This window comes from Salmo trutta, chromosome 16 (genome assembly GCF_901001165.1).
Source record: "Salmo trutta chromosome 16, fSalTru1.1, whole genome shotgun sequence".
NCBI lineage: Eukaryota > Metazoa > Chordata > Actinopteri > Salmoniformes > Salmonidae > Salmo > Salmo trutta.
The window spans coordinates 26,500,829-26,515,599 of record NC_042972.1 but is presented as its reverse complement, the minus strand read 5'-3'; the positions used below and the strand labels follow the sequence as shown (position 1 = coordinate 26,515,599).

The window sequence follows — 14,771 nt, the reverse complement described above, 5'->3', positions numbered from 1 at the left end:
TTGCAGGGCTCTGTCAGTGCTCCTCCTGCTCCTCCTTGCACAAAGGCGGAGGTAGCGGTCCTGCTGCTGGGTTGTTGCCCTCCTACAGCCTCCTCCACATCTCCTGATGTACTGGCCTGTCTCCTGGTAGCGCCTCCATGCTCTGGACACTACGCTGACAGACACAGCAAACCTTCTTGCCACAGCTCGCATTGATGTGCCATCCTGGATGAGCTGCACTACCTGAGCCACTTGTGTGGGTTGTAGACTCCGTCTCATGCTACCACTAGAGTGAAAGCACCGCCAGCATTCATAAGTGACCAAAACATCAGCCAGGAAGCATAGGAACTGAGAAGTGGTCTGTGATCACCACCTGCAGAACCACTCCTTTATTGGGGGTGTCTTGCTAATTGCCTATAATTTCCACCTGTTGTCTATTCCATTTGTACAACAGCATGTGAAATGTATTGTCAATCAGTGTTGCTTCCTAAGTGGACAGTTTGATTTCACAGAAGTGTGATTAACTTGGAGTTACATTGTGTTGTTTAAGTGTTCCCTTTATTTTTTTGAGCAGTGTATATGGATGTGCAATGGCCGTGCGGCCTAGGCAAGATGCAGTAGATGGTGTAGAATACAGTACACACATATGATATGAGTAATGTAGGATATGTAAACATTATTAAAGTGGCGTCATTTAAAGTGAGTAGTGATACCTTTATTAAATCAATTTATTAAAGTGGCCAGAGATTTGAGTCTGTATGTTCTCTCTGTGTTAGTGATGGCTGTTTAACAGTCTGATGGCCTTGAGATAGAAGCTGTTTTTAGTCTCTCAGTCCCAGCTTTGATGCACCTGTACTGACCTTGCCTTCTGGATGATAACGGGGTGAACACGCAGTGGCTCGGGTGGTTGTTGTCCTTGATGATCTTTTTGGCCTTCCTGTGACATCGGGTGCTGTAGGTGTCCTGGAGGGCAGGTAGTTTGCCCCCAGTAATGCAGATCGCACTACCGTCTGGAGAGCCTTCCGGTTGAGGGCGGTGCAGTTGCCGTACCAGGCAGTGATACAGCCCGACAGGATGCTCTCGATTGTGCATCTGTAAAAGTTTGTGACTGTTCCTTGGTATTTGTAGTTGTCCACATATTCTAAGTCAGAACCGTCCAGAGTAGTGATGCTGGACGGGCGGGCAGATGTGGGCAGCGATCGGTTGAAGAGCATGCATTTAGTTTTACTTGCATTTAAGAGCAGTTGAAGGCCACGGAAGGAGAGTTGTATGGCATTGAAGCTCGTCTGGTGGTTAGTTAAAGCCCGCCCGTCCAGCATCACTACTCTGGACGGTTCTGACTTAGAATATGTGGACAACTACAAATACCTAGGTGACTGGTTAGACTGTAAACTCTCCTTCCAGACTCACATTAAACATCTCCAATCCTAAATTAAATCTAGAATTGGCTTCCTATTTCGCAACAAAGTCTCCTTCACTCATGCTGCCAAACATACCCTCGTAAACTGACCATCCTACCGATCCTCGACTTTGGCGATGTCATTTACAAAATAGCCTCCAACAGTCTACTCAACAAATTGGATGCAGTCTACCACAATGCCATCCGTTTTGTCACCAAAGCCCCATATACTACCCACCACTGCGACCTGTACGCTCTCGTTGGCTGGCCCTCGCTTCATACTCGTCACCAAACCCACTGGCTCCAGGTCATCTATAAGTCTAAGTCTATGCCCCGTCTTATCTCAGCTCACTGGTCACCATAGCAGCACACACCCGTAGCCCACGCTCCAGCAGGTATATCTCATTGGTTACCCCCAAAGCCAATTCTTCCTTCGGCCGCCTCTCCTTCCAGTTCTCTGCTGCTAATGACTGGATCGAACTGCAAAAATCACTGAAGCTGGAGACTCTTGCCTCCCTCACAAGCTGTCAGAGCAGCTCACAGATCACTGCACCTGTACATAGCTCATCTGTAAATAGCCCATCCAATCTACCTCATCCCCATACTGTATTTATTTATCTTGCTCCTTTGCACCCCAGTATCTCTACTTGCACATTCATCTTCTGCACATTCTACCATTCCAGTGTTTAGTTGCTATATTGTAATTACTTCGCCACCATAGCTTATTTATTGCCTTACCTCTCTTATCCTACCTCATTTGCACATGCTGTATATAGATTTTTCTACTGTATTGATTGTGTTTGTTTATTCCATGTACAACTGTGTTGTTGTATGTGTCAAACTGCTTTGCTTTATTTTGGCCAGGTCGCAATTGCAAATGAGAACTTGTTCTCAACTAGCCTACCTGGTTAAATAAAGGTGAAATAAAAAATAAAACAACTAGCTAGCTATAATATCAGATAGACATTTTCAGTAAAAGGATGGATAGAGCTAACTGTTATCTGTAGTAACATTATTATTTGAAACCACCACATGCACATCATCTGTATTACATTCCATATGATGTTTTAATATATGTGTACTGTAATGCTATCTGTCTCATGTTGTATGAATTCAGCATGAAGAATACTGAATTCTGTTGATGTCAAGATTCTCTAAAGGTGAACCCAGAAGCAGACCAGGACAAGGTGAGTAAAATGAAGGTGAGTATTTATTTACAGTCTCGAGGTGAAAATAGAATAATCCAGGAGACGGAGCGGCAGCGGAGGTGAGTTGATGAGAGTGAATAGGCAGATCCAATGATGTCACTGAAACCACCGACGGCCAGGCAAGGGAGTTGAATGTTCCGGAAGGATGACTGTAGACAGAGTAAACGGGGGTGAGTAACCGGCAAAAAGTACAGAACAACAAAACTAACTCTGGTAACATGAAGCTGATACGCTGACACAACATACTGTTTATTGCTAACAATCCGGCAGGGAATGGATGTCAGGTCAGGGCTTATGAAGAGAAGAGGTGATGATCAGGACCAGGTGTGCAGATGGCTGATGAGATGCAGGTGATCAAGAGTTCTCCCGCCTAGCTTCGTCACCTGGGAACCAGACAGGGTGCGTTCAGGAACCTCAGGAAACAGACTCCAAAACAAAAAACAGTCAGCTCAGGCAGAAAACAGACTCAGGAAGTGGGATTCCTGACAGTTGAATTGTCAAGTGGACTGAATTCTCATTAAAATAATGTTGGGCCTTTCTTTCAGATCTGCTAAGCACACCTCTGGTAGCCACACAACCACTGCCTCAGAGTGGGTAAGCTCCTTCCTGGCTGGCCCTGTCCAGGGGTGACATTGGTGACACAGTGTCTCCCATCCCCCCCTGTCTCAGTCCCCAGTAATTATTCTGCAATGGCTTATGTGCTGGGGGGCTAGGGTCAACTTGTTTTATCTGGACCCATATTCACAAAGCTTCTTAGAGTAGGAGTGCTGATCTAGGATCAGTTTTTACTTTTAGATCATAATGAATCAAATTATATTAACTTGTGGGACCTGACCCTAGATCAGCACTTGTACTCTTGTAGCGCATTTCCATTCACAATTTACCCCAGTGTTTTAACCAAAAGGCTCAGAGTTTTCTGTTTCCATCTACGTGGTCCGGCACCCATGTCTCACTGGGCCATGTCTCCTGTGGACCTGCTCTCACTTGGGGCCAAAGCCAGGCCACTGGTACTTTTCAGATATCATTTACATAACAATGGCTAACACCTTCTCAAAGAAACTGTTTTGATTATGCAGAGGCTGTTGATTCTGCTCTTCACAAGTCCTCACTGTCAGCCCTAGTTTAACACAAGGGTGTATACACTACAACCTTTTTTAGAAACGAATACTTTATTATTGAAATGAAACTGTTCCATGAAAATGTGCATATAAAAATAATCAGAGGCGCAACTTTGGTTTTTAGAAGTGGGGGGGGGGCATTATTATTATGATGAATTTTTTATCCTGTCGGATAATCACTCCAAACAGCCTACCCAACCGCTCCTAATATTTTGTGAACTGTATGACTTGGATAAGGAGAGATTTTATTTATTTTACCTTTATTTGTGTGAAAAGGTTAGAGAGGCTGGGCAGGGTTGGGGTGGTGTAGTGGGGGAAGAAACGTGGAGGGAAGTGGTGTCTAGGGCTCTAGTTCACTTAGAAAAACAGGACACATGAAGATAATTTAATGTACTGTAGGAAGGCCGTGACCTTCCTCACACTCCAGTACAGTAGGTGGCGGTGTAAACACCTTAAACGTTGGCTGCGATCCGACAACCCAATCCCAAAGAAGAAGAAAGCAGCAGCAGATAGCTACCTTGTGCAGGCAATAAGGATATGGCCTATTTCACTGGACCAGCTTGGCAACTGGCTATCTCTCTAGCTAGTAGGAGTGACCATTTGTAATGTATAATCAATTTGGTGGAGGAAGAAAATTATATCGATCGAGTATTCTACGATGACAATAGGACTAGCGTGGAAACCATGAAAAGATCTAGAAGTGTTGGTGCGTCTTCACCTTTGAATGGGATAGGAAAACAAGGTGTGTATTGCTAGATAGCGTAATGGACACTCGTTTGTTTTTATATATATGTTTTTAGTTAACGTTAGCTAGCTAGCTAGTTACCTGAATTAGTCGAGAAGGTGTCTCTGGCTAACTAGTTAGCTATTTGTCATGTTTGCACGTAATTCGTGTTAGATTAGCTAACTAGCGAATGTCAGGAGCTGGAAAATGTAGCTAGCTAATTGCATTAACGTTTGCTAACGTTAGATAAAAACACATAATTGACTGATAAGGTTACCTATTGATTTGGAGACATGGTCTCCTAAGTCTTTCATCCAACATAAGGACAACAATAAATACTACTAGTACTTACTGGCTTCCTTGAAGGACCATGTTAGGTATCTAAATAACTCATATTTCTTCATACTGTAAACACACAATTATTCCCATTGTGTGGCATCACTATCAAGCAAAGTGCAGGGGGACTGTCTTACAAATCCAGGCATAAGGTCATGAATTGGGCTCACTACTACATTACATGATGGCTGGCAACTCAGAGAATGTGCTGCCTCCCTGGAGTGCTCCCTCACTTTAGCGAGCTGGGAGTCTGCAGTTCAGTTTTGTGAGGGATGTACTTGGAGAGGCTCTCCGCTTCCGAGTATAGCTATCTCAGGAGGATGTTCTGGCTAATGGCCACTGTGTTACTGTAGCTGCTGTGGGTTGAGGGACCTCAGCTGAACCGTTGTCATGTGGATAGATGGGGACTCCCGGAGGAAGAGGAAGGTGGCAGAGATCTCTCAGGCCCTGAATGTGACGCCGGTGGATGTGGCGGCACTAAGGAGGATGGCCATCAGTGAGGGGGGGCTGCTCACAGACGAGATCCGCTGTAAAGTGTGGCCCCGGCTGCTGAACGTGCCCACCGACACCCTGCCTGAGAAACCAGGTAAGCTGCCTGGGCAGTGGGCACTGCTACTGACAGACCATAGATGCCACGGAGGCTACAAAGAGTACTAGACCACAATTAAGTGCAGGGGCAAATATTCACCCTTTTCTCATTGTCTTTTCTCCAGAGGAAATAGAGAGGGAGAATAATAAGGACTATAACCAGGTGCTGTTGGATGTCCAGCGTTCCCTTAAAAGATTCCCTCCTGGTGAGTGACACACATTTGTATTTATTAGGGCTCCCCATTAGCCAAGGCAGCAGATACTTTTCCTGGGGTCCAAACACATTAAGGCACTCACATTTTTTATGTATCCTTTATTTAACTAGGCAAGTCAGTTAATTAAGAACAAATTCTTATTTACAATAACGGCCTACCGGGGAACAGTGGGTTAACTGCCTTGTTCAGGGGCAGAACGACAGATTTTGTATTTTTTTTACTTTGTCAGCTCTGGGATTCGATCCAGCAACTTTTCGGGTTACTGGCCCAACACTCTAACCACTAAGGCTACCTGCCGCCCCACATTACACATAAAACAAAAGATAAAACAGTACATCATATAACATTGTTACACCACTACATATCTACAACACAAAATGTATGATACCACCATACAACAATATTACAATGTGTGTGTAGAGTGCATTTGCTAGCGCCTGTATGCGTGTGTCTGTACCTGTGTCTCTTCAGTCCCTGCGCTTCCATAGCGCCTGTATGCGTGTGTCTGTACCTGTGTCTCTTCAGTCCCTGCGTTTCCATAGCGCCTGTATGCGTGTGTCTGTACCTGTGTCTCTTCAGTCCCTGCGTTTCCATAGCGCCTGAATGCTTGTGTCTGTACCTGTGTCTCTTCAGTCCCTGCGTTTCCATAGCGCCTGTATGCGTGTGTCTGTACCTGTGTCTCTTCAGTCCCTGCGTTTCCATAAGGTGTATTTTTATCTTTTCTTTGTTATCAGATTCTACTGCTTGCATCAGTTACCTGATGTGGAATAGAGTTCCATGTAGTCATGGCTCTATGTACTACTGTCGCCTTCCATAGTCTGTTCTGGACTTGGGGATTGTGAAGAGACCTCCTGTGGCATGTCTTGTGGGGTATGCATGCACACCTCAGACCGTGTTCTTAGAATAGCACTAAATCATGTTATGTATGTTGTGTTTTGTCATTTTCTGTTTTGGCTGTCCCTCTTGAATTTGACTTGTATGATGTAGATCTACAGGTTACACAACCCTGTCATTTTGTATTTGTTTCTTTTGGAGTGTGTTCTATGTGTCACAGCTTTCTTTATTAAAGCAGCAGCTATCCTAGCGGTTGGAGCATTGGGCCAGTAACCTAAAGGTTGGTAGTTTGAATCCCTTGCCGACAAGGTGCCGGTGTGCCCTTGAGTATAGCACTTAATCCTAATTGCTGCAATGTTGCTGTTGCTAATGGCGGAACCTGCCCGTGACACCTCTGAGGGTGTCTCGGGGAGTTGGGATATGCATAAAGCACATGGGCAAATGATACTAATTATTATTATTAAGAAAGCCCTACACAGATTCTTCTATCGGTTAGCGCATCAGTTTGACAGTGTGTGCAACTCTGCAGAAGTATTGTAGTTTCAGCGTGCTTAGTTTATAATTATAATTATTTATTTTTTTAACCTTTTGATCGTCTTTATCGCGCTACCCCTGATGCGTTAGAACCGTTCAAGCCTCTGATCACATGGATTACTAGCAACATTGTTGCAAGCTTTTGCCAAATATCTAACCAATGATTGTGTCAGATGGACGAATGCACGTTCAAGCCTGGATGCAACAGCTAAACTCATCTTTCTATCTCCTTCAGTTCTTTACACTGAAATAATTTCTCTCTTTGTTATGCGTTCCCTCTTATTTTCAATCCCTTTGGTGAACTAATAATGAACTTTTTGTAATTTTAGTTAAAGGGAGGTTGCATGAGTTTGTTTTATTCTTTGAACTGTTGATTTTGTGTGGGACTATTGACCAAGAAGCTTTTTGGACATTATAAGGCCTTCTGTTTTGTCTCTGAACACACCCACATACACACACCTACACCTACACACACACACGCATACACACACAGACACATCCACACACACACACACACACACACACACACACACACACACACACACATTCATACCCCCCTCACTCCTCCACTGGGAGGTAATACAGAATATTGCTAATTCTCTAAGGTTTATGACTGGGTTCTTTCTTGTCAATTGTTTCTATTTAGTTGCAATTGAATTGCCCTGTCATTATTCTTGTATGAGGTTTTATTGGTCGGGTTACCCCTGTGCAGTAACTTGTTTTTAGATGTCTTTTTGCCAGATATCCTTTCTGGCCAACAGGCTACACTCTAGGCAGTCTCTTCTGCTGATGTGTGTGTGTCTGGTAGTGGTATTATCTTTACCCCTCTAACAATACTATAGAACTGGCACCCGAACAGGGACCCTGGAGAAAAGCACCTATAGTTGTATAATACAGAATCCTACCGTGGGAGCTCAGTCTCCTGTTGACATCAGTGCATAAAGGCCAAGTTATACATTCTTTTCTCTAGTTGAGGAAATCAGCTGGGCCTTTTGACCTATTTTATTTATTTCACCTTTATTTAACCAGGTAGGCCAGTTGAGAACAAGTTCTCATTTACAACTGCGACCGGGCCAAGATAAAACAAAGCAGTGTGACAAGAACAACAGAGTTACACATGGGATAAACAAACGTACAGTCAATAACACAACAGAAAAATCTGTATACAGTGTGTGTGCAAATGAAGTAAGGAGGTAAGGCAATAAATAGGAAAATAGTGGCGAAGTAATTACAATTTAGCAGTTTACACAGGAGTGATATATGTGCAGATGAGAATGTGCAAGTAGAAATACTGGAGTGCAAAAGAGAAGAAAATCAAATATGGGGATGAGGTAGGTAGTTGGTTGGATGGGCTATTTACAGATGGGCTGTGTACAGCTGCAGCGATCAGTAAGCTGCTCTGACAGCTGATGCTTAAAGTTAGTGAGGGAGATATAAGACTCCAACTTCAGTGATTTTTGCAATTCATTCCAGTCATTGGCTGCAGAGAACTGGAAGGAAAGGCTGCCAAAGTAGGTATTGGCTTTGGGGATGACCAGTGAAATATACTTGCTGGAGCGCGTGCTACGGGTGGGTGTTGCTATGGTGACCAGTGAGCTGAGATAAGGTGGCGCTTTACCTAGCAAAGGCTTATAGATGACCTGGAGCCAGTGGGTTTGGCGACGAATATGAAGCGAGGGCCAGCCAACGAGAGCATACAGGTCGCAGTGGTGGGTAGTATATGGGGCTTTGGTGACAAAACAGATGGCACTGTGATAGACTACATCCAGTTTGCTGAGGAGAGTGTTGGAGGCTATTTTGTAAATGACGTCGCCGAAGTCAAGGATTGGTAGGATAGTCAGTTTTACGAGGGTATGTTTGGCAGCATGAGTGAAGGAGGCTTTGTTGCGAAATAGGAAGCCGATTCTAGATTTAATTTTGGATTGGAGATGCTTAATATGAGTTCTGGAAGGAGAGTTTACAGTCTAGCCAGACACCTAAGTATTTATAGTTGTCCACATATTCTAAGTCAGAACCGTCCAGAGTAGTGATGCTAGTCGGGCGGACGGGTGCAGGCAGCGATCGGTTGAAGAGCATGCATTTCGTTTTACTAGCATTTTTAAGAGCAGTTGGAGGCCATGGAAGGAGTGGCGTTGAAGCTCGTCTGGAGGTTTGTTAACACAGTGTCCAAAGAAGGGCCAGATGTATACATAATGGTGTCGTCTGCGTAGAGGTGGATCAAAGAATCACCCGCAGCAAGAGCGACATTGACATATACAGAGAAGTGTCTTTGACCCCTCTCCCTGTGTAGGCATGCCAGACAAGCAGCGTCAGGGCCTCCAGGAGGAGCTGATTGACATCATCCTGCGGGTGCTGGGAAGGAACACCCAGCTGCACTACTACCAGGGCTACCACGACATTGTGGTCACCTTCCTGCTTGTGCTGGACGAGCGTCTGGCCACCGCTCTGGTAGAGAAACTCTCTACGCACCACCTCAGGTTGGTCTTTGTCTGTTTTGGTGTTCCAATCCCACAGGAGCTTGGCTTTAAAATGGGGGTTAAGTAGAAGGGGAATCCATTTTGAAAAGAGAACGTAGCCAGTTACAATACAACCGTTTGTTTTAGCTTTTGTCGTGTGTGCCGGTTTAAATGACTGTAAACTGCACATGATTGGTCAGATGAGTCATCCTAAACAGTTGCTAGTGGAGACGAGTCATCTTGAAGCATTTCATTTGAATTACACACACAGTGCTACTTCCTATGTTTATGATTGGCAAACTGTCATGTTGATTCTCTAATCCTGGTTCAATTTGTCATGTTGTGGTCCTCTGCTGTTCCTTTACTGCAGGGACTTTATGGACCCCACCATGGACAACACTAAACACATCCTTAACTATCTGATGCCAATCATCGAGAGGATCAACCCAGAGGTACATGACTTCATGCAGCAGTAAGCATCTCTTCTCTTGTTCTGTTAGTACAATAATTAATTAGTCAAATAATTGATGAGCACAAGTAATGAAGATACAATACCAATAATTTTACTTATGTTCCACTGAATGTGTCTCCAGGGCAGAGGTGGGCACAATCTTTGCCCTTAGCTGGCTTATCACCTGGTTTGGCCACGTCCTATCAGATTTCCGCCACGTTGTGCGGTTGTATGACTTCTTCCTGGCCTGCCATCCTCTGATGCCAATCTACTTTGCTGCTGTGGTGAGTGTCCTCTAAAGTGGAGCCCAACATAACCCTCTCTTTTCTTCCTTTGGTCAGGGGCTAGATCATTCTTAGAGTTCAAATGTGCCTCACAAATCAAGTGTTTGCTTATGAAAAACATATTTTTATTTTTGCAGCAGAGCTTAGCTGACCACTTATGCTGTGCTCTTGTCTTTGGACAATAGCTTCTAAATTGCCCCTGAGGAGTTTGATAAAATTGTATTGAATTCAATCGATTCATAGACCAGGGTTTCCCAAACTATTTGCCCTAGCACTAAACATCTGATTCAAATAATCAAAGCTTGATGAGTTGATTATTTGAATCAGCTGTGTAGTTGTAGGGCAAAAACCAAAACGTGCACCCAGAGGGGGCCCCAATACAGAGTTTGGGAAACCCTGGCATAGGCCATAGACTGCATGCTGTTAACGAGTTGTTGTATTGTGTGTGCACTGTTTGGTCGGTGTCTATTCCAGATTGTGCTGTACCGGGAGGATGAGGTGTTGGACTGTGAGTGTGACATGGCGTCGGTGCACCACCTTCTGTCCCAGATCCCCCAGGACCTGCCCTACGAGACACTCATCAGCCGTGCAGGAGACCTCTTTGTCCAGTTCCCCCCCTCCGAGCTGGCCAGGGAGGCTGCCCAACAGTACAGTCAACAGTAAGATTGTCTACCTCCTTTCTCGCTTATCTCTTTTTTTCCACGTAGTCTCCCATGGATCCCCCCCACAGATCCTCTACCTCCTATATCTCCTGTCTGTCTTTTGCTCTCTTTCACCCCCTCCCTCTGTTCCCTGCTGTTGAGTCACATTCCCTCAACACGCTCTGGTGAGATGGTGTGAACTGTCGCTTTAATAACCTGACACTAAGAGAATTCTGTCCCCTCCTTCTCATTAGCCTGTACGACTGTTACTATCATGTACTTATTCCCAGCATATTTAAACAATAACACATGAATTTTAACTTATACATACCCCAAGCTAAGGTACTGTATATTTAGGAAAATACATGTCCTTCCTTCTGATGTTTGTTCTCCTATACCACTAGTAGTATAGGTGAACTATAGAACTAGTTTGTTGTAGAAGTAACAAGGTTTGCCCCAAACAGCTGTGAATTCCCCTGTGTTGTCCCAGCAATAGCTGGCTGGTGTTAATGTTTTCCTTGGTCTCTCAGGACAGCAGCTTCCACCTTTAAAGACTTTGATCTGGTCTCAGAGCAGCAGCGGCCTGACTCAGTGCTGCGAAGGCGGCTGAGGGAGAAGCAGGTGCTGGAAGGAGCGGCTGCAGGGGCCATGGTGGCGACGGCACAACCCACTGTGGCCCGACGCTTCGTCCGACTGGCCGTCATGGGGCTCACTGTGGCCCTGGGGGCAGCCGCCCTCACCCTGGTCAACACGGCCCTGGAGTGGGTGCCCAAACTGGACTTGCATCTCTTCCCCTGAGAGCGAGGGGGGACTTGGAGGGAACAAGTAGGGGCTGACGTACAGACTTAAACAGGGCGGCTATTACAACAGAAGACTTACACGAGAGGGAAAGAGAATATGGAGTTCTGTTTCCTATTATTAAGGACGAGAATGGAACAGAGACTTGACTGTTAACATTGTCTTTAATTTATATTTGTAAATAAAATAACTGGATACTGATAAATGTTGTGCACAGAGGGATTAAGCTATTTATGTGATGGCAAGCGGCAACTATTAAGGCTTTGGGTTACTAGTTGAAGAGTAGTGACTAGTTGAAGAGTAGTGACTAGTTGAAGAGTAGTGACTAGTTGAAGAGTAGTGACTAGTTGAAGAGTAGTGACTAGTTGAAGAGTAGTGACTAGTTGAAGAGTAGTGACTAGTTGAAGAGTAGTGACTAGTTGAAGAGTAGTTACTGGGCTCGAAACTGCTGCCATGAAGAGCGTGTGTGATTGTGTCCGAGAAGGGACTAGGGTGCCAATGTAGTGCACTGTATAGGGTGCCAATGTAGTGCACTGTATAGGGTGCCATTTCAGATGCTGTGTGTGCGTGCTATTTAGTTCAGGGGTGAGTTAAATGAGCCTCACATGGGCCATGTTGGCACAAGGACAGAGTTCTCGCAAGCCCCCCCTGGCCTGCCCACCCCCCCACCCCCCCCCCCCCCCCCCCCCCCTGGCAGATCAAGTCAAGTTGCCTGCCCTAAAACACGTCCTTTTCATTACTGTACCAAGACCAAATACACAACTCCCATCTTTGTATGTTTAGCACTTAATTGTATCATTTTCTAAAGCATTAAGTTATAGGAAATATAATTTTTGCACAAACACACCACCCATATTTATCATGGATGACAATTTGCTTAAGTTATTTTCCACAGCATGCCTAAAATAGATGAGTAATAGGTTAGCTTTGTGATCTCGGACAAAACACCAATGGCACTGCCAGATATCCCATAAGCCCTGACTGTATTCCATGCTTTTATTGCACAATAATTAAATCCTATTTTGTTAGTTCCACATGTCTTCACATTTCAGCAGAACTCATTATACTCACCAAATGGCTTGGTTGAAGAAATGACAAGGTTTTTACGCATTTCATTTTTAGCAATGACACTTGAGCTTGTTGACAGAGTAAAAAAAAAAAAAAGTGATGCATTCGACCTGCTCATATTTGTTCAACAGACATACATGTGTATAATCATGCGTAGTCGACTTGATTGCGACACAGATACTCAGCGGTGCCTATTTTGGATATCAAACAATACAGCTCCATCAGTCTTATTTGCAATAGATGGATTTTGTTGCACAGAAATAGCCTCATTCTGTATCATTGCACTAAATGGTTTTTATCTGCCTTTTATGTTGATTTCTGTTATATTTGTCATGAGAACAATTAAAACATTTACAAGATCAATGCAAATAAACTGCCTAGGTTGAGTGGACAATTGTATCTGTTTAGTTCCCTATGTGTTTATCGCTACCTTATACAGTATTTCTTTAGGGTCAATGCAGTCTATTTACGGTTTATACAGTCTCTGCTTACACTAAGGGCTAAAAATGAATCTTCCAAGCAGTAAAAGTAGAACATCTCTTTTTTGGATCATTCATCAAGAAAAGTTATATTCTTTATTCCCAAAGTAAATAATGCTTTACAGTCGTCAAACATTTTATTGTAGACATTGTGCTCTGCAATGGTATTATCCTTTAAAAAAAAGTACCTCATGAACACAAGACTTGCATTATACTGCAGTGTTAAAAATAAGAAATTGTCTACGCTGAACAGACTGGCTGTAGTCATCAATGACAAAAATGTATGGCTTCTGCTTGGAGTGTTCAAACAAACACTTCCAAGATCAGGCTGGAGGAATGGTCAAACCATACTACAGAAGAAATTCGATTGTTCATTACCAACTTTTGATAACAACTTGTAAAATCTAACACAACAAATGAATGTTAAATACTCCTTCATTACAGTTGTACATGCTCCGTCAAAAGGAAAATGAATCTGCTTAACTTGTTGCTGTGTATAGTTATCCCCGTTATAATATGTATCTTTTACATTGTATAGTATTGATGAATTAAGGTCATGACTAGCACTTTATGGAGACCAGTCTGAGTTTACTGCTTAAGTTAAACAATTAGCCAACATGACATTTATTTTCTACATAAAAGACAATATTCAATATTCTTCCAGGGCCAGAGACTCTTGCCATTCAACAAAAACATAAAGAAAATAAGCATCTTGAATTTATATCACAGCCTTGTTTTGTTCAAATGGAGTGTCCCCTGTCAGATAAAGGTGATGATATGCCAATTTACAAATTATTTTGCATGTACAGTGCAAAATAATATCAATCTCCAACTAGGTAATACAATTAGTGATATAGCAATGTCCTTTGAACCATCAATTAAACACCAGCATAATGTTATTCTGTTATGTTATTCTCATATCTGGAATCATCAGACACTCAATGGTGTTCAAAGTTCCAACAGAAAAATAATATAAAGTGCCTTTGGAAGTAAGACCAGCCAGTGTCTTCAGAAAGGACTGAACCAAATCCTAACAAGTTATGTGCACAACTCAAGGTTTTACACAAATCACCCCTTGACATCAGTGCATGAGTTTTTCAAAATCCAGTTTAGGATTGAACCCTTACTGAGCAGGACCAAATGGGCATGCAGGGCACATGCCCTGGGTTGACACAGGAACAGCACTCCTGCAGGATTCCTGTAGGAACGAGAGTGAAACTCCAGGGTTAATTTCCAGACACGTCGGGATAGGTTCAACAGTCCACAGGAAGTACAGGAATCAATTCTTTTTTTGTTACCAGTTGGGAGCCCCCTGGAGGTCGGCGCCCCTAGATAGCGTATGAACATGTCGGTTATGGGCCCCCTGGTGTTCAAGGCCCACCCAGATAGTATATGAATTTGTTGGTTATGGGCCCACTGGAGGTCAGCGAAACCCCAGATAGCATATGAACACGTCATAAGCCATGGCAAAATGTGTAGAATTGCAGGAAATTCACTTTAAAGAGCGACAGCCCCTAAAAAGCCACTTCTCGTTTTAAAAACTGCTTATGTGGCATCGATATGAGTCATAAACATTTATTCTAGTGTCAAAATTGACTACAGTGTAAAATATAATAATTTTGATAATAAAGTCAGTCTTGTCCAAAACTGAGATTTGTA

The 14,771-nt window shown here is 43.6% G+C and overlaps 1 protein-coding gene across 2 annotated transcripts; it reads left to right on the top strand.

Annotated features, from left to right (window-relative positions):
• Window positions 1–4,083: 4,083 nt before the first annotated feature.
• On the top strand, window positions 4,084–11,770 carry LOC115150408 (TBC1 domain family member 20). Of its 2 annotated transcripts, none has more exons than XM_029693663.1 (8): window positions 4,084–4,446; window positions 5,118–5,350; window positions 5,478–5,558; window positions 9,226–9,412; window positions 9,762–9,863; window positions 9,985–10,126; window positions 10,601–10,785; window positions 11,298–11,770. In XM_029693663.1, the coding sequence occupies exons 2-8, from the start codon at window positions 5,155–5,157 to the stop codon at window positions 11,563–11,565; spliced, it is 1,161 nt and encodes a 386-aa protein (XP_029549523.1). In that variant the 5' UTR covers window positions 4,084–4,446; window positions 5,118–5,154; the 3' UTR covers window positions 11,566–11,770. The 2 variants fall into 2 exon arrangements, with proteins under 2 accessions (XP_029549523.1, XP_029549521.1); XM_029693661.1 differs by having other exon boundaries at window positions 4,166–4,446; window positions 5,165–5,350.
• Window positions 11,771–14,771: the final 3,001 nt, after the last annotated feature.

Coding starts and splice junctions, on each gene's coding strand:
- LOC115150408 (XM_029693661.1), top strand. CDS start 4,389: ATGAAAAGATCTAGAAGTGTTGGTGCGTCTTCACCTTTGAATGGGATA. Junction 9,864..9,984: donor GTACATGACTTCATGCAGCA/GTAAGCATCTCT, acceptor ATGTGTCTCCAG/GGCAGAGGTGGGCACAATCT. Junction 10,786..11,297: donor GCCCAACAGTACAGTCAACA/GTAAGATTGTCT, acceptor TTGGTCTCTCAG/GACAGCAGCTTCCACCTTTA.